The sequence below is a fragment of the Myotis lucifugus genome, unplaced genomic scaffold (genome assembly GCF_000147115.1).
Source record: "Myotis lucifugus unplaced genomic scaffold, Myoluc2.0 scaffold_16, whole genome shotgun sequence".
NCBI lineage: Eukaryota > Metazoa > Chordata > Mammalia > Chiroptera > Vespertilionidae > Myotis > Myotis lucifugus.
Genome location: NW_005871064.1, coordinates 14212596 through 14231775, shown reverse-complemented (window position 1 = coordinate 14231775; position 19180 = coordinate 14212596). Strand labels below are relative to the sequence as shown.

At 47.6% G+C, this 19180-nt stretch overlaps 1 protein-coding gene across 2 annotated transcripts in view; it reads left to right on the top strand.

Moving 5' to 3' along the window:
* Window positions 1-19180, top strand: part of PTPRT (protein tyrosine phosphatase, receptor type T) — a 585877-nt gene that overhangs the window by 339636 nt on the left and 227061 nt on the right. For both annotated transcript variants that reach the window (XM_023750890.1, XM_023750889.1), the window contains exons 8-9: window positions 13905-14106; window positions 15474-15576. In XM_023750890.1, coding sequence (XP_023606658.1) covers window positions 13905-14106; window positions 15474-15576 — 305 coding nt within the window. The remainder of the gene's footprint in view (window positions 1-13904; window positions 14107-15473; window positions 15577-19180) is intronic.

Below are 19180 nucleotides of genomic sequence, written 5' to 3'. Positions count from 1 at the left end.
CCAGCTCAACCCACTTTAGCACGAGTGCCACACTCAGCAATGCGAGAGGCTTTCCCACAAGAACTGCTTTGCCCACTCACCAGTCCTCATTTTACAGATCAGAACAGAAAGTTCAGGGCTGTTCCTGCTGGTTCTACATCATGCATCACAGGTGCTGCCGCCCACAAGAGGTGAAAATTGGTTCTTGGAGGGAGGAGATGGGTGAAAAAACTCATCCTCTTCTTATGCATATGCATCATATTCATAAAGTGCATAAACAGCGATACGATGCGCATAAAGCCCACAGACAGCTATAGAACATACCTGTAGAATTAAAATTTCATGGGGGAAATGAAGGAAAAATGTCTAAATAGGCTTCTTAGGAAGTGAACATTTTAAAAAAGTTGCGAAACCCTGGTCTAGACCAGCACTGTCTAGTCTCTGGTTACACATGGCTGTGGAGCACTGGAAAGGTGGCTGGTCCGAACCAGTATGCAGGAAGTGCAAAATACACACTGGATTTCAGACAGTTATTTGGAAAACCAGAATATAAAGTACCCCATTAATTATTTTGTGTTGATTGCATGTTGAGATAATAACATTGTAGATCTCTTGAGTCAAATGAAATATATTATTAAAATGAATTTCAGCTGTTTCTTTTTATATTTTAAAGATTTTTTTATTGATTTTTAGAAGAAGGGAGAGGGAGAGAGAAACATCGATGTGAGAGCAAAACATCAATCGGCTGCCTCCTGCAACTTCCCCTAACCAACGCCCTCTACCAAGGGTTGAGCCCGCAACCCATAACCTGAGCATCTGCCCTAACCAGGAATCTAAACAGCCACTTTTCAATGGGAGGGACTACACCCAACCAACGGAGCCACACAGGCCATGGCTTTTTTTTTTAACCTGGCTCCTAAAAAATTAAAACTTTTTAATGTGGCTCTCATTTCTAGTGGGCTGCCCTGCTCCAGACAGACATCTGCTAATCAGGATTTGTGCCGGAGTTGAGTTTCTGACTCCTTCCCAGGCTGTTTTGTTATCCCACAGCTGTCTTAGAGAAAACCCACTTGCTGTGTGACCTTCGGCATGCCTCTTGACCTCTCTGAGCCTTGGGTTCTCCTGAGTGCTTTGTAATTGAAGCAGCTTCCTCCAGCTGTGAGGTTCCATTCTGGACCCAGCTGAGGGCCTGCGGTCACTGCAGATAGGAGGAGGGTGTGGGCTTCCTGATGATGAACTATTTCTCCAGAAATGACAGTTCCCTAAATAACAATGTCACCTGCTGTGTGTCTGCTTCTGGGGAAATGTCACATGGGCAAGGTTAGAAAAAAAGAGAAAGCTTCCAACCTGAGACCCTCGGAACAGAGGATTAGGAAAAAGTGCCCATTTTACCCCAAAAGAGAGAAAAACAAAAGCTTTCCTTTCTTGGGAAGGAGGAGATGCAACCAAAAAACAGGCTTTCACAAAGCATTCCCCTAATAACAGGGGCTAGAAAACCATCTTGCAAATGTGCTCTGCTGGTTTGAGTTGATGTTCAAATCTCCAATATGCCCATCGCTTATGTCTTTCCTAATGCCTAATTTAAGGGAATAGGATGGAGGAAATCAATTCTATTTTAATTTCATAAGAAAATTGCTGAATGAAGGAAAAAAAATGCAACAGTGGAACTTCAGACTTCAGCCCTGGCTGACCCGAATCTGTGATTATGTGGTCAATGGATTCCGCCTCCGAAGGGCCTGGAATCTGCCCCTGCCTTAGCCTTCTGGTAGGAGGCAGGAGCTCCAGGCTGGCAGGACAAACCCTCTGGGGGCCTGGGAAGCGCCTCCTGTGGCAGGGCTCCTCGTCTCCCTCCACTCTCCAAATTCACTTCTACCCCAATCTTCCCTTGGTTGTATATCCCCAAGTCCCTCCACACTCTAGGCATGCCTCTCACCCCAGCTACCTCTTCCACAAATGGGTTCTCACAGCAGAGTTTCTGGCCTCCCAGACCCTGGAAACCAGACTAGCCATTCAGTATGATGACAGCAGAGCCCTGAGGTTGAGCAGGTGGATTCTAGATTGACAATGCCTGGGTGCCAGACCTGGCCCTGCCTCCTTCATGATGTGAGAACCCTGGAAATTTACTTCTTCTCCCTAAGCCTCAGTTTCCTCATCTGTAAAATGGGAATAAAAATGGGACTAGCCTCATAAATTTGTGATGATAGTGAGTGATGCATGAATGTCTGGCATGGCTCTTGCTTGGCAAACATTAAGTGGCAATAAATGTTAACTCATTATTGTAATGAATTTTTACAAGAGGGTTAAGCCTTTGGCTTCTGACCTGTGGTTCCACAAGTCCAGGTTAGCTAATCAATGTGAGTTAGCACACTTTTCCTTTGTCTTCCTTTTAAAAATATTTAGTTTAAAAATACTTTTTTTTTAACTTGGAGAAAGTACAACGTTTCTATATACCTATCATGCAGCTTCCCTTAATGTTAGCATTATACATGACCATAGTGAAATGATTAAAACCAGGAAATAAACAGTGATCAGTATTATAAATTACAATATGATGAAAATTATAGTTGACAGACTTTATCTGAATTTCACTTGTTTCTCCACTTATGTCCTTTTCCTAGTTCATAATTCAGTCTAGGACCCTCCATTGCACTTCTTTGTTCTTTCTCCTCTGTCTCCCCTAATCTGGGCCAGCTCTCAGTCTTTCTTTGTTTTTCCAGTACTTGGCACTGTTGAAGATGATGGTTTCTTTTGTTCTATTCTGGTCCGTTTTATAGACTTTAATTTAGGTTATGCATTTTTGGCAAAACCACACAAGTGATATGCATTACCCAGAGCATTTATCGGGAGTTAACTTTGATCACTTGGTTAAGAAGTTACTATGGATTTATCCAGCATCTACTGTGGTTCCTCTTTGTGATACAAAAGTGAATAAAATGGTATCCATGCTCTTAATGAAACACTCAAGTACAATGGACAAATAGTGTTCTAGTTATCATGGCCGTGTAACGCACCACTCCAAGAGTTAGTAGCATTAAGCCACAATTTCATTGTGCTCAACAGATTCTGTGGGTCAGGAATTTGAAAGGACATAGCAAGGATGGCTTGTTTCAGCCCCATGATGCCCAGGGACTCAGCTAAGAAATCTCAAATGGCCGGGAGTGATGAGACAGCTAGAACCAGAATCTCTGCAGGCTTGCTCACTTACCTGGACAGATATGACTCAGACTGGATGCATCTGGGGCTCTCAACCAGAGCATCTACGCATGGCCTCTTCACATGCCCTGTGCTTCCTCACAGCATGGCGGCCTAAGGGGGTGGAACTTCTTACACTGCAGTTTAGATGTGAGTGCCCCCTGTGGACAGGTTAGGAGCTGCATTGCCTTTTGGGACCTAGTCTCAGAAGTAACACAGCATCACTTTCTCCACATTCTTTTGCTCAAAGCAGCCACAAGTCCCCCTAGACTCCAGAGGAGACATACTAGTAAGCTTCACCTTTTCATGGGAAAAGTGTCAAACGATTTGTGGCCCTTTTGAAAAACCACCAAAAATGGAAACGTACTGAAGGGTCTTTCCACTTTACAGGTTTGGAAACTCAGACCCCAAAGGACAAGAGCTTTGCCAACTGGGGTCTCACTAACGATTAAATAGATCATTTAACTGAGTTCTGGCTCTATACCAGACGGGCATCGGTTCAGCTGCCAGGAATGCTGCTCAAGTCTCTCCTGGGGGTGGCCACCCAGACAGACCCACCACAAACCTTGTGTTCTGACAGCTGCAGGCACCCACTGCCAGTCCTCCCCCTGGCAACTGGTCACATAGGGACGTGTGCAAAGGGCACTGCCGGGCGGGTTGGGAAATGCTGGACTTTGGCATCAAAATGATTTCATTGCAAACCCAGCTGTACTACACTCTGTGTTTGTTGCATGTTCACTCCTAATCCTCATTTATTCAGTAAACCTCATTGACTTCTCCGAGCCAAGCTTGGGAGCTGGCAGTCAGAGCAGTGAATAAATAGAATCCAGGCCCTGCCCTCAGTGAAGGATTTCCCCAGGCTGTCTCTGCCAGAAAGGCCACTGGCGGGCTGCCAGGTTCCAGGGAGCAGGGTCAAGGGATTATCCGACTGCTCTTGCACCCCACACCCAAAGCCAATCGGAGAGGAATTGGTCACGCAACTTAGCAATGTAACTGGGTTAAACTCAGCAGAACAGAAATCAGTTGAGTGTGACGTTGGAAGGCAAGCTGCTCACATTTAAAAACCCAAGAAATATGGCCGCGCAGACTAAAAGCAATTGGGAATATCACAGACTCATTAAGCAAGAAAGTTTCTGTGAAAGTAACAAAATCATCGCACCCAGGACACCCCATCATGAGACTGAAAACAGAAAGGAGGTTTAAGCTTCATATTATTAAACTGCATTATGACATGTTAGTGAGAGACAGCTGAGAGCCATCAGAGTTGATGGTGGCCCTGGTATGGGAACCTGACTGTGTCTTTGAAATTCAGAGCAGTTTGAAAGAGGGAAACTGTCAGAATATCCCTCCCATGGGTCAGTGGAGGGGGGGAGGGGGAGTAGACTGAGAAGTAGCCCAGAGGTGAGGTTGGGAGGATGTGTATTAACAGGAGGACCTCCCCCCCAAAGTCTGTCTGAGAGCTGGGGGCAGGGTGGTGATTTAGGGAAAGAGTGGGCGCCTGATCAGCGATCAGCACTCAATATATGTTAATTCTTGTTATTATCGCCGACTGCCAACCTTGCAGTTTTGGTTGATAGATGGTGAATAGGAATGACCCTGGGCCAGCTGGATTCCAAGCTTGCTTTCTTCTAGTGTTTGATCCCAAAGCCACCAGGAAACCAGCTGAAGTCAGACCACATGGCATTGACTGGGAATCTGCAAAAGCCATTGTGGGCAAACAAGCCCATTTCCCTTCTGCAATGCCCCTTTGATCCCTGAGGACATAAGATCCCTGCGGGGCAGTAGCAGGGCTCTCATGCTGGGTAGATGGCCAGCACTGTCCCCTGTGCTGGCAGCCCTGGGCAAGGAGCACAGCCAAGGCAGCCCTGGCACCGCCAACCAAGCCCGGAGTCTGAGTCTGACCCTGGAGCTCAGCTTGGGAAACCAAGAAGCCTGGCAGCCCTGCCCAGGGGTTTGCTGCTCATCCAGTTGTTAATAGAGCACTTTGGCTGGTGAGTAATCACTCATCTCTTGGAAAATGGCAGATCTGGGCTTCAGCATGGGCTCTGCAAGGCTGAGATCCAATGGTCTTCCCTCCCCAACTCTTCTCATTCCTGAACGCCAGCATCATCAGGAGGATCGGCTCCTGGATGTTCACAGATAGTTTCCGGTAGAAGGCTCATCTCCCCTGAGGCCTGGTGCCATGTGTTGGCTCTCTCTTATTCCTACATTTCTAAGGACTTCATCCCTCACTAGCCAGGACTCAGTGGCTCTCAAGGCCACTTCCTTCTCTCCATCCCCACAGTTTCCAGTCTGAGCCAGGCCCTCATTGCCACCTGCCCTCTGGGTGAGAGCCAGACCCTCCAAAGTGGTTCTGTTCCTCTGGTCAATTTAATTCTCCATCCCCTGGCCAGAGAAGGTGCGTCTCGAAATTGGACATGCATGAGAATCACCTGCAGATCTGAGTCCTCCCCCTTACCCCCAGCCAACACTTTGGTCAGTAGGTCTGGGATGAGCCCTTCAGTGAGCACCTCTAACACCGATGCGCTCTTGTCTCCAGGCCACAATTTCAGTAGCTCTGTTGCTGAATCTGGGAATGACGCTGCACCCCTGTGGAGAACCCACCTTCCCTCTAGTTCCATATTATCCTCACGATAAAATCCAAGCCCTTGAGTATCCACATAAAGCCTTTCCTGACCTGGCCTCAATATAGGGCTGCCACAGACTGTTGCACAGTTTGTGTATGACACAGAAACACACGACCAAAGGAGGGAATGCACTGAGCTCTGGGCTGTGTCTGACAGGAGGAATATGATGAGGCCCGAGAAAGACATCTTTTCTCACAAAGACCCTCTTAGCTCATGGAAGTGTCGGGGGCTGGGATGGAGGGGGGACTGTATCAGCCTGGAGAGGGGCCTTTTCCTACTTTGTACAAAAGCATCACAGAACCCAGTAGTCACCCCACCCAAGCGCATCTCTCAGGCTTCCTCTTGCTTCACTCTCCTCCGCTTCCCATTACTCCCTCCCACCTTTCTCCCACCTCCTTCATCTGGTGAACAGCTTTGCACACAGGGGAAGACTTCCTGGCCCCAGAGGCTTTCTTTATTATATGATCCCAAGAATCACTTCCCCTTCCTTCAGAGCAGTAGTCCTTCATCCCTGTGGCCCCCCTGGCCCCCTCACTGTACTGGAAGTTTCTATAGGCTCCCCAGTGCTCAGCACAAGTCAAGAGCTCAAGGAGAAGCTGTTGTAGATTCTATTCTGCAGCCACAAAGACCTCACAAGTGCCAAAACCAGCAGGCCACCTTTTTGTTGCTGTTTCTTAAATGTTTTCTTTTGAAATAATTCTGAATTTACAGAAAAGTTGCAAAAATAATGCAGAGAGTTCTCTACCCTTCCCATAACTTTGCTGGATGCTAACAGCTCACATAGCCATAGCATATGTGTCAAAATAAAGAATTCATGTCTGTGCATTACGATGGCCTAAACATCCACACCCTTTTGTTGTTGTTTGGTATTGCTTTTTCCTGATTTTCTATGTTTTCCTGCAGATATCCTATTCTCCCTTCTAGGTTCCTGCATAGCATTTAGGTGTCATGTCTCCTCATTCTCCTTCTACTGGAGACAGTTTCTCAATCTCTCCTTGTTTTCATGACTTTGACATTTTCTAAGAGTACTCAGTGTTTGTCTGATGTTTTCCTCATTAATAGACTGAGATTCTGGAGGGGAAAAAAGACCACAAAGGGTATATATCCTTCTCATCACATCATGCCAGGGGGCCCTTAATCTCAACCTGATTTATCATGGACAGTGTTGACCTTCACCACGTGGATAGTGTTGACCCTCTCCACTTTAAAGCTACTGTTTTCCCCTATTCATTCAAAGAGAGCCCACACTCAAGGAGGGAGGAATTAGGACCTTCCTTCTGGGAGATGTCAACAAATTTGTGCTTTTAGGATGAAACCACAACAGTAGCTAGGAAATCTGGGGAAGATAAAGCTATGGGAATATTGTTTCACCCACCAACTTCAGCATTCATCAGTGAATCCTGCCTACAGCCATTATAATTGAATTGAATGGTGAATTTCTAGTTCCTTCCAGGAACTAGGAAACTTTAGGAAAGTTTTCCCTGGCATGTGCTGCCTTTTGTAGTTTAGCTTAGTCTAGCCGTGGGCAAACTACGGCCCGCGGGCTGGATCCGGCCCGTTTGAAATGAATAAAGCTAAAAAAAAAAAAAAGACCTTACCCTTTTATGTAATGATGTTTACTTTGAATTTATATTAGTTCACACAAACACTCCATCCATGCTTTTGTTCCGGCCCTCTGGTCCAGTTTAAGAACCCATTGTGGCCCTCGAGTCAAAAAGTTTGCCCACCCCTGGCTTAGTCTCTTCATGCCGTAGGACTCAGCTCCAGTACTATCAGCCACGGCTGTCCAATCGAATCTCCTGGAGAGCTTCAACATGTGCCAGTGCCCAGGCATATGTATCCACAGCATGGATTCAGTTAATCTGGGTTGGGTCAGGCATTGGTGCTTTTTAGAAAGCCCCGGGGGCAATCTATGCTCTGGAGTCCAGGTTGAGGACCGCCGGCTCAGCCCAGCCCAGCCCCCTGGCAGCTTCCTGGGGAAGCTGTCCTTACTCTGCCTGGCAGAACCGGTTGCTCCCAGATCTGTGTTCCCAAAAAGACTTCGTTCCCTGCAATATCCATCAGTCCTGTCAGGAACGGGGATTTCTTCATCGATGTTTCCTCAGAGCCCAGACCAGAGTCTAGTACAGAATGGGTTCCCAATGAACATCTGTTGACTGAGAGAATGAGTTCATCTCAATAGAACAGAAGCATTAGCTGTCTGGGCCAAAAGTGGCAGGTCCCTGCACTCTCACTGGCTCAATAGTACTGGAAACACCAGGCACAGCCGTCCGCATGTCAGTCATAATCTTTTTTTCCTGCTGTTATCATAGTCCAAGGCTCTCTAGGAACAATGAGGGCCCATGGGCAAGAAGTCACAGACATGTGCATTGTGGCCATCTGTGCATTCTCACTGTTCTTCAGAAGAAATGTGTTCCCATGTTATTTTTAAATTGCTAGGAAATCAGTGAGTCAACACTACACTTCTGTCAAGCAGAGATTACCTTGAACTGTCTCCTTTTGTACATTTGCCTTGGAGGTCACCAAGATGGCAAAGACCATCCCTGAACAGCGGATCAAAAAAGGAAGTAAATATTTTAACCAGTGATTTGAGTTTACAGAAAATTAAATGAATTTAACCCTTTATACAATGAACTATCCATATTGATCTATTTTACATGTAGTCTCATTAGTACTCTACTGTGTTGAGAATTCCAGAATCTGAGTTGCAAGCCATTTGGAGAAATTTGGGAGCAGGTGGATGGATGACTTAAGGTGCTGACTCCCCTCTCCTCCAAAGGGTTTAGGATGAAGATATAGTTTACCGTGGATATAGTAAAAGCTATAGAAGATGTTTCTGGAATGTCAAGCTCAGGTGGGCAGGTTGTGACCTATTTTATATGACAATTGATGCTATATGTGTTTCCTCAATATGGGGTCATCTGTTTGGGAGTGAGCCTTTTTTACAGCCCATCCCAATGACCCACTCTGTACTAGACTCTGGTCTGGGCTCTGAGGAAACATCGATGAAGAAATCCCCGTTCCTGACAGGATTGATGGATATTGCAGGGAACGAAGTCTTTTGTGGAACACAGATCTGGGAGCAATCAGTTCTGCCAGGCAGAGTAAGGCATCCCTGGGTGTTTGAATAGACTTATCCAAGTTTTTGTCACATCACGGCACCTACGATGGTGAAGTTGAGGCAGCAGAGAACACTTCATGAGCTGTGGATTTCCCTCCGTTCTTCCAGCAGGCCACACAGTCACACACATAGCTGCCCTCACCTCTGCTCACGTGCTGAGCATGTCACCTCCTTTGGCCTCAGCTTCCTCAGCAGAGGAATGGGAATAACCATGAAGAATCCATACCCTTTTTTGAGGCTTAAACAAGGCGATTTTTATGCGAACCCCGTCTCACAGTGCTTCGCACATAGCAAGTGCCCCAAATGGTGTTTTTGTCATGATTGCATCTCTGATCAGCTGCTTCTGAGTCCTGGCTGCATCCCTCATCCCTATCTCCAATCTGCCCTTAACTCCCATGCACCATCTCATCCTCACAACCTGAGTCTTGTCAGACAGCTGCTCTATCTGAACATGGAACTATAGGGTCTTATGTCGTACCGAGCCCAGTGCCTGGAGCACAGCATGGCCCAATCTACGCATGTTCAAGTCCTTCCTGACGGGGCTCTTCAAGGGAAATGGTTTCCTTCTGTTCTCCCTGCCTCTCTTGTCCCTGCCTCTTCAGTTCAGGGTAGAAGGGCTACTTGTTCTTTGCTTCTTTGATGGAGCCTTGATGCAAAGGCTAAAGGTGCATTAAAATTATTATTTAACCCTTAAAGAACCCAAGACTCAGAGAGGTTAAGCAAATGGTTCAAGCCACGTGGCTAGTTTGATCATTCACTTACCCATGCAAAAGGAAGAAATATGGAACAAAAACCAGATAAGATCTTTGCTCTCTTGGAGCTTAAAGTCTAGTACAGGAGTCATCCACCGCTTTCTACACAGGCCCAGAGAGAAAATATTCATGATTGTGTGGGCCACAGGGTCTCAGTCGCAACGACTTAATTCTGCCATTGTCGTGTCTAGGCAGCCAAAGACAAAACATACGTGAATGGCACAGCTGTCTTACAATACATTTCTAGTTACAAAACCAGATTAGGGGCCGAGTTTGGCGTTAAGGCTTTACTTTTGCAAACCTTGGGATAGTGGGAAAGGGACTCACAATGAAATAATTGCATGGCTGAATGTAAAATTCACATTCACAGTTCAAAGAGGAGAGTTGTGACTTGGGTACATGGAGGATGTGGGAGTCAGGGAAGGTGCTCATGACAAGTGTCATTTCAAGTAAGATCTAAGGATGAGGAGTCATTAACTAGGTGAGAAGGAGGCAGGGGAAGGAAAGCCGTGTTTTGTGCTGACAGAATAGCTTGTGCCGAGGTCCTGTAGCAAAAAGGACCATGGCTCGTTTTAGACACTGTAATAAGGCCTCGGTTGCTAGAGGGAGCCCAAGAGAGGACAACTCATTGCGTGAGCTGGTGAAGATAACACGGGATAACAATGTGGTCTGAATCCGGAGAGCTATGGATTCTAAGGGATGGCGTGATTGGATTGTCATTTTGAAGTCCTCACTCTGGCTCCTGGCTAGGGATCCCACTGATGGAGACCGGAAGAGACTGGGTGGCCGCGATCACCTTGTTGCAGCCAGAGCCCAGTCCCTGGAGTCCGTGTCGACATGCAGCTCAGCACCCTTTTCCCCAACTCACCCTTTATTTTATGTTTGCTGTTCCAACAAATCTCTCTCTCTCTCCTCTTCCAAGTGAAGATTCACATTGCATTATGTATTTTATGGCCACAGCTCCATCCCATTCCATTTTTCTCACCTTCCTCCTTTCCCTCCCCAGCCCGAGCCCCCACAAGTTGCAAGTTCATAAAACTTGCAAGTTAAATTTTTCAAAGACGGTTTCTGACAAAGCAGCGGGGATTCGGCTTGGTGAAGCCCTCCATAAAAAATTGAAGACATGCTATATTAACATACATTGATTTATTCATAGTGTTTCATTACAAGTAAGTGAGGATCCTGTAATACCAGGAAAGGTTAGGAGAGCAGGGGAACACGGTAGATTATATTGACAGCTCGGTAGAAATTGAGTTGCTTCTGGATTGAATTTGGAGGGCAGGAAAGGAATTGGCTAGTAAATAAGGCATGAGTTTTACCTCCCAGTGCCTGTATATCAACGCAGTTGCCACCAGCCCAGCCAGGGGGACTAGGGGGAGATTTCAAAAGGATGCATATGTATGCCTTCCCCCCCGCTGTGGGCTGGGGTTCCCAGCCACAGGCAGGGTTCTCTGAACCTGCTCCTCCTTCTGCCACTGGGGACACCTGGAGTCCAGCCGCACACTGAACCCTCACCTCCCCCAGTTGCTCACCACTCTGCAGTCACACTGGGCTTTCCTCCATTTTCATGAGCCTTTTCCCACCCAGGCCTCTGCTCAGGCAGCTCCCTCAACCTAGAACCTAGAACACTGTCCCCTGCTCTGAATTCCTGTCATCCTCGGGCATTAGTTCAATTCTGCCCTTGGATACCTCCTGTGTTGTCTTAGTTTGGTGTTTCTCAGATGCAGACCCCTGAGACTAAGGTTTGAATACCAGCAATTATTGAGGAGTTTGGGAGACACTAGGGGGTGGGGAAGAGAAAGGAAGGTAGCCAGTGGTGGGTATGCTTCCCAGCCAGCTCCCTGTGGAGGCCAGAGGAGCAACTCCCATGGGGAAGTCCCCTAGGGGGCTGCAGAGGCAAGGGGGCCTGGGAAAGGCGTGACCCACCTCCCATCCTTCCAGTGGCTGTTCACTGCCAGGCACTTCCTGCCAGCGCCTAAGCACAAAGCCCTCAAGCAAAGAGGCAGACATGTGTCGCTTGCCTGACAAGGGCTGGACCTGCCCAGACTCTGCTTGCAAAATGCCCAAATCCTTCAACTCTGGGCATTTCTCCTCCTGGGCTCACTCTGCTCCAGGCAGAATCTGGTCTCTCTCCTAGACGCGTGGTCTCCATTGCTACAGCGCTTCACACAGGAGAGAAAAGTTACCTCTTTCTCCGAAAACATTTGATACCCTTGCCAGAAAGAGAGAACTGCTTAGTTTTGAAGTGAAGTGGGTGTGTTCCCTTTTCTGCCTGGGTGTGGCCTTCCTGTCAAGCATAGGACATTCATGGTGGAGGACAGAACAATGTAGGTGACTTACTTCGCTCTAGAAGAGAGGACCCTGAGGACGGGGTCTAACTTGCATTCATTTGGGGGCCCCAGCAGCACCCCATGCAGGTCCTAGAATCCAGGGGTGTATGGGAAACATTAGTGAAGGAGCACTAAGTGAATGAATGAAGGTGCCCTTCCATTGATGCAGTGTGTCTCCCTGTGGGGCAGGGGGATATAGAATAAAGAGCACAGGTTTTCGAGCCTAAGGGGCCTGGGTGTGATCCTGAGCCCGTGACTGAATACGGAACAACTACGAGAGCACAGTCTGTAGCTGCACGTGCATATCATGTAGCTGCATGAAAGAGGCCAGACACTGAAGAGCACCCTGTGTGTGACTCCATTTATATAAAGTTCAACAATAGGCAGAACAACTGTATGCTGTTAGAGGCAAGGATAGAAGGTACCTTGCCACAGGTGGTGGGCGAGGGGGATATTTGGGGTCTGGTAATGTCCTCTCTCTTAATTGGCTGCTGATTATACAACTGTGCCCAGTTAGTAAAAATTCATTGAGCTGTAGAGTTTTCTGTGTGTTTTACACTCTAATAATATATTTTAATAGAACAAACTAGATAAAATAAATAGACAAGCCCTGACCGGTTTCCTCAGTGGATAGAGCGTTGGCCTCGGACTGAAGGGTCCCAGGTTCGATTCCAGTCAAGGGCATGTACCTTGGTTGCGGGCACATCCCCAGTAGGGAGTGTGCAAGAGGCAGCTGATCGATGTTTCTCTCTCATCGATGTTTCTGACTCTCTATCCCTCTCCCTTCCTCTCTGTAAAAAAGTCAATAAAATATATTTTTTAAAAATAGACAAAAAACCTGTATTTGCCACGTTCACAAATGTTTAATTTAGAAACATGGGTACTCAAAGTGTGATCCATGGGGCCAGTGCCAGGACGCCAACCGTTTTGTTACTTTCACAGCAGGTAAGTGCAGAACTTGAGCGTGAGCACCTAGAAACTTCTATAGTGCCTTGGCATTGCTGTGACACCCAAGTGCATGGTCAAGGGACATGTCTTCTTGCACAGAGTGTAGACCAGTCTGGCTATCGCCAGACTCACATGACAAGTCACATGTGATGTGGTCTTTGGATTATTATGAGTGTGCAATGGATTAGGAAACCCAGAACTGGGCCTTCCCCAAAGATATGTTGAGACATGCTGATTTAATGCAAGTTGTTTCAAACCGAGCCTCAGTTTCTGCATCGCTAAGATGAGAATTAAGTATCCTGATGCCCCCAAGGTTGGGGGAGGACAAGCAGTGTAATGCATGAGAAAATGCAGATGACGCCACCTGCAGTAGGGGCCGGGGACTGCATTTTTCACTATCTTTCCAAATAATTCTTCTTGCGATGGCTCTCTCTAGCACTGCTCTACAGATGCGCTGTCCAATGTGGTGGCCGCTAGCCACACAGGACTACTACGCTTCTGAAATGTGTCAGTACAAATGGAGAGGTGCCATGGCAAACGACATATGAGATGTCAAGGACGTCATGTGAATACATATAGACTGTATTCACATTATAAAATATGAGTATAAAATATCGCAGTAACTTTCTGTAAATTGCAGGTTGAAATATTTTGCATATATTAGGTTTGACAAAATATTTAATCTTTTTACTTTATTTCTATTTCAGTGTGACCACTAGGGAACTAAACTGCATGTCGATGGCGTGGGTTGTGTTTCCGTTGGGCAGCAGTGGTGCAGAGCGCCCGCGGTGGCTTGTTTCGAGGCTGGGTGACCTGTAAGGTGGACAGCAGCATCGGAACTCACTGACCAAGCCCACGTGCCTTCTCCTTTCCTCCCCTGAGGTCCCTCCACGTGAGCGCCGTCCAGCTTCCCGAGCCAGGTGTTAATCGGTTTGCTTGCTCGCTTGTTGTGCAGATCAACTACAAGGCTGTTGGCTCCCTGGACCCGAGTGCCGACCTCTCCAGCCAGAGGGGGAAGGTGTTCAAGCTCCGGAACGAAACCCACCACCTCTTTGTGGGTCTGTACCCAGGGACGACCTACTCCTTCACCATCAAGGCCAGCACAGCCAAGGGCTTCGGGCCCCCCGTCACCACGAGGATCGCCACCAAAATCTCAGGTATCTCTCCCAGAAAGTGGTTGCTGCTTTGCTTTTCCCCATGCCTCAGTTTCCTGGGAGTGAAGAAAGGCCAGAGCCAGCTGTCGCCGTGTGGTACTGGAGATCAAGACGGTGCTGCCCCTCCTGTGTCACCTCAGTAGTCTCACAAAGAAAACCCAATCCACACGCTTCCTAACGTGTAAAAGTTACACTCATTAGACCAGAGGGCGTACTGAGCGATTCACCAAAAATTAGACTACACAGTGGCATTAAGTAGTACTTTACTTTTTTCATACACATTGGCTTGTAAAAATGTGATTTATTTTCAGGAATATTCCTGTTAGCACGCACGGCAGGGCACAGCAGAGGTCTTCATGAAATGTCTGATGAATGAATGAATGTTCAAAGCCACAATGGTCCATGATTTCACCTGCCGTCTGCAGTAGGGCCCCCTCCATCACCAGTCAGCGTCAGGCAGAATTACCTGGGAGCCTTTTTTACAATTTATAGTGTTTCAGAATGTCTATGCAATTCTGGCCGGCATGCATACACATTTTGCATAACAGACCCATGGTGTTTTGGGTAGCTTAATGTTTTCACTCCTGTTTATACCATAAGCATTTTCCATGTTGCTACATTGCTTTCATTATAATGTTCTGTCAAGCGGATGGACGTAATTTAATTAAACATTCCCCTGTGGTTGGATATATTTGGGGCTTCCATGATTTTATAAAATAACGCTTCAATAAACATGCTACAGAATAAAGTTTAATTCATCGGTTTGGATTATAACTTCGGGATTAAATTCCAGAAATTGAAATACTGAATTAAAAGGGATGTGGGTTTTAATGGCTCTTAATGCAAATGGCTAAATTACCTTCCCCAGGGATCAGATTTAGTTTCACTCCTGAGGGGTTGGGGATGAGAGAGGGAGGGTCTCATGAGAAAAAAAAAAAAGAATCACTCATCACTATTGTAATTTACATTTTTAATGTGCTTAACAAGGTTGACTGCGCTCACATCCTTGTTGAGTACTTACATTTTCTGCATTTATCTGTTTATTCGTGTGGGACTTGTTGATTCCTGAGGGTTACTGGCCACATCACTGCCACCCTTCCCCAGGCTCTGCAGCACCTTGAAGGAGCCCTCTGCCTGGCTGGAGGTCAGGACCTTCTTTACTGAAATCCTGGGATGCCATGTGCCTCTCATCTAAGCTTCCCCACACACCCTCCTTCCAGTCATCCTGAGTGTCTTAGGGGTGGCCGCAAGGGGAATGAATGAATGAATGAATGAATGAATGCTACAAAGCCAGGGTGGTCTAGGATTTCACCCCAGTGAGTGGGGCTTGGGACCTGTGCTGAGCTCCACTCTCTCTGTTCTCTGCCCAGCTCCGTCGATGCCCGAGTATGACACAGACACCCCACTCAACGAAACGGACACGACCATCACGGTGATGCTGAAGCCTGCTCAGTCCCGGGGAGCCCCTGTCAGGTAGGAGGTGCCTTCGCCTAGAGTTCACAGCTTTCCTTCTCTGCACCAGGCACACCTCCCACTGAGTCGTGTCACCATCAATGCCCGGGCCGGACTGGCCAGGAGCCAGGCCTCCTGGAGGAGGAGGGCCAGGAGCCCATGCCCAGTTCAGGGGCCCCTGAGCCAGGAGCCTCTCTCTGCACAATGGGTGTTGGAACTGATTCTGAGGGAGCATGCCGAGGCGGACCTGAGGAGGCTGGGAGAGAACCTGCTGGAACACATGGACAGTAAATTTATTTAGTGAGTTGGGAGCCTGGAGACTGAGCCTCCTGCCCAGATTATCTTTCCATGTCTGACTGGCATTAGCAGACAAATGGGCAGACTTGCTGAACTCTGAAACCTGCCTGCTCAGAGACATGAATGGGGCCAGACCTCTGGGCTGGGCCAGCATAGGGCCTTAGCTTGCTAGGGTTCCCCATTGGGGCTTGAAGTCCAAGCCCTATTGCTGATTTTTGCAAGAGGCTGCTGGGGGTCAGGAGCATGCTTATGGCCCAGGCGATGAAAGCCTCTCCATGGCTGAGCTGTCCCAGTGCCAGGTCCTGGCGCGTGGCTACCAGAAAGGTGGGCATCTCTTTTAAACCAGCTACACTTTGCACAGGGGCAGCAGCTCGGAGCTTGACTGCTAGCTTTGCTCAGCGATCAAAGGACGGCAGTCCCTTGAAATCAAGTTGAGTGTTGGGTGAAACAGCTTTCAAATGGGCTCAGTCCAGTTCAACAAGCACGCACTGAATACCTTAGATGCCCGGAATGGGGAGGGCCACAGGGGATAAAAACGATCCATTTACTTAGCCATTCAACAGGTATTTATGGGGCACTCCCTCTGTGCCAGGGGCTGTCTAACTGCTTAGCAGACAGCAGTGAACTAGCCATGGTCGAAAGAAAGCCAGACTCTCGCTGGGGAGACAGACACATGAAAAGATAATTACAACACAGTGCATGCGTGTGGAGATGTGCCTGGGTCGTGGAGGGCTCGAGGGGAGAGTTCCCAGAGGAGGTGACACTGAGCTAGATCTTAAATGTTGTATGAGATTTTGCCAAAGCAGTAAGAGGATCCAGCGTGAGCAAAGGCATGGAGGACAGACGCAGCCTGCTGTCCTGGGAGCAGCCAGGAGTGGTTCCGTCTGCTTCGGCATAAAGATGAAGGCAGCAGTGGTGGGGTGGCGGTGGGGCCATGTTTAAGATGCTCGGGTTTCTCTGAGGAGCCCTGGGGAGCCAGATGCAGTGTGACTTTGATGAAACTGGAGACTAGGAGACCAGCCAGGAAGGAGGCTATTGGGATGGTCTAGTTATCTGTTTTCCCACCTGGACCCAACTCTACCCAGAAATTATAGGCAGTGCAGCAGATCCAATCAGTTGCCCACAATTAGGAAGTTCCCCTCAATTCCGTAGGCTTTGAACAATGTTCTAAGTCAGGTGAATCTTCAGACCTTGCAACAGGCGGTGTAGTGTTTGTGGGACACCTGAGCTGAGAACTTTTGCCTTGTCTCCTGTACATAGGTCGTTGCAGGACTGTCCTGGCTGTGGTGAGCCCAGGCGGCTGGTGGCTCTTACACCAAATAAATAGTTACTGAGTTACTTGCTTTTATTCCTGTCACTTTCATACAACATTGTCATTCAGTTCTGTCTATACACTGAGATATGATTATCCTCCTTTTCAGATACTATTATTCTCATCCTCAGGCTCAGAAATTCCCACGAGCACACAGACAATAAGTAGGGACGCTGAGACCGAACCCAGGTCCTCCAGGTGCTAAATCACATGTTGCACTTCGGCCACCTTTGCCTGCCTCCCTTTCACAGCTTGTGCCTCTTTCACGAAGCAGCACTGGTCATGTTTCAACATCTTTGAAAGCTTTCCAGATGGCAAAATAGGCCCAGAAAAGAGAAACAGTGTATCCCATGATGCACAATCCATGCGCAGCTGACCCCACACCCAGGACTTTTACACAGTAGACTCAGGTATCCCCTTTCACGCTGCAAGCCTTCAAAACTACCTACAGAGGGACCTGGCCACCTGGCTTCCGCGGTGGGTTCCTGGGGGTGTGGATTCCGTCCACTCCCCACAGCCTTCTCTATGGGGCAATGGGAAGGATGGGAGCTTAGTGACAGGGAACCTGGGTTCAGAACACGGCCATGCAACCTTGGACCAAATACTTCATCTCTCTGAGCCTGAGGTTTGCTTATCTGGAAAGTATGGAGGGTAATGATTCCATAGAGGCTAAATAAAATATAGAAGCCACAGCAAGGCAGGCTGTCAGAGTTAGTCTCTTCGTTGGCTTTTCTGCTTCTCTTTGGAACTTAGGAAGGTCTGTTCAAAGTGGATTTTGAAAAATCTGTCCTGCCACCAGGTCACAGTGTTGCCTGCTTCTTTCCTATTCAAATTTTCAAAGCTTTTTGAGACCCTGATTCTGTGGTGGGGATGGAAGGCCTTTGCTTTTTTCCTTAAGATCCCCTACCTTCTTTCCAGCACAAAGTTTCCAAAAACCTTTTTTTAAAAATTGTACTGAGAAATAAGCAATATGGGTCCAGCAGCATAAAGTTAAATTTTGTACCGAGGACTAGAGTCCCATCCTCAGGATAAATCAGATTATATGTCCATGAAACTCTGAAAACTCATCAAAGTCATTAGCACCACGTTTTATTGGGCAACTACTGTGTTCCCAGAATTTAACCTTGACTAACCTAAGAGTAGGATCTTTCTATTAGAAATGAGGAAGCTGAAGTTCAGTCACAGAGCCCGCAAGTGATGAAGCTGGGACTAGGATCCAGGCCTGCCTGCCTCCAGAGACCAGCAAAGAGGACCTCTGAGCAGCCCAAACAGGCGTTCCTGGGAAAGCTCTTCCAGTTCCCACAGAGAGAAGCCCCTTGCACTTTCCTCTGAGCCTGCATGCTCTTAGCTTGCCCGTCTGTTTGGTAATCTCATGTATCCTAAGACCACAGTAAATTAGGAGGTGGGAATGGAAGTGCCCAGGAGCAGTGAAAAATGACAGTTGGCAGGGAGCAAAAAAAAAACAACAACAGGAGAACTCTATAAAACTGACACAGGGACTCAAGAAATTAGGAGGTCTGCATGCTGCAGCTCCTCACGGCCACGGTTGTTCATCCATTATTCCTGGCTTACCCCCAAAAATGTAGCATGAGGCTCCATGTCTTCAAGTGCAAAGGACCTGCTAGCTTTCATCTAATGAGCAAGAGCTTGCTGCATGCCTGTCACCATAGATAAACTGTATCCTCACAACATGGCAAGAGCAGTCTCCCCGTTTTGCAGTCATGGGAACGGAGATAAACAGACCCCAGGAGGTCGATGCAGACCGCGAAATAAGCAAGGGGTGTGGGCAGCATTTAAACTGACCCTAAGCCAACCCTCATTCCACTAGACCCTAGCACCTCCCTAGGAGGAAGCTGGGCATGACATATTTTGGTGACATTGCCATGGGAAAAAATGAAAATAAATGTCACTGCTCAAAGGGGCAATGCTTCGCGTGTGGAGAGGTCTGGCTGCATTTCTTCCCAAGGCTCTGGATCATTGAGGATGGGTACACTCCTTTTCGGAATTATTTTCAGA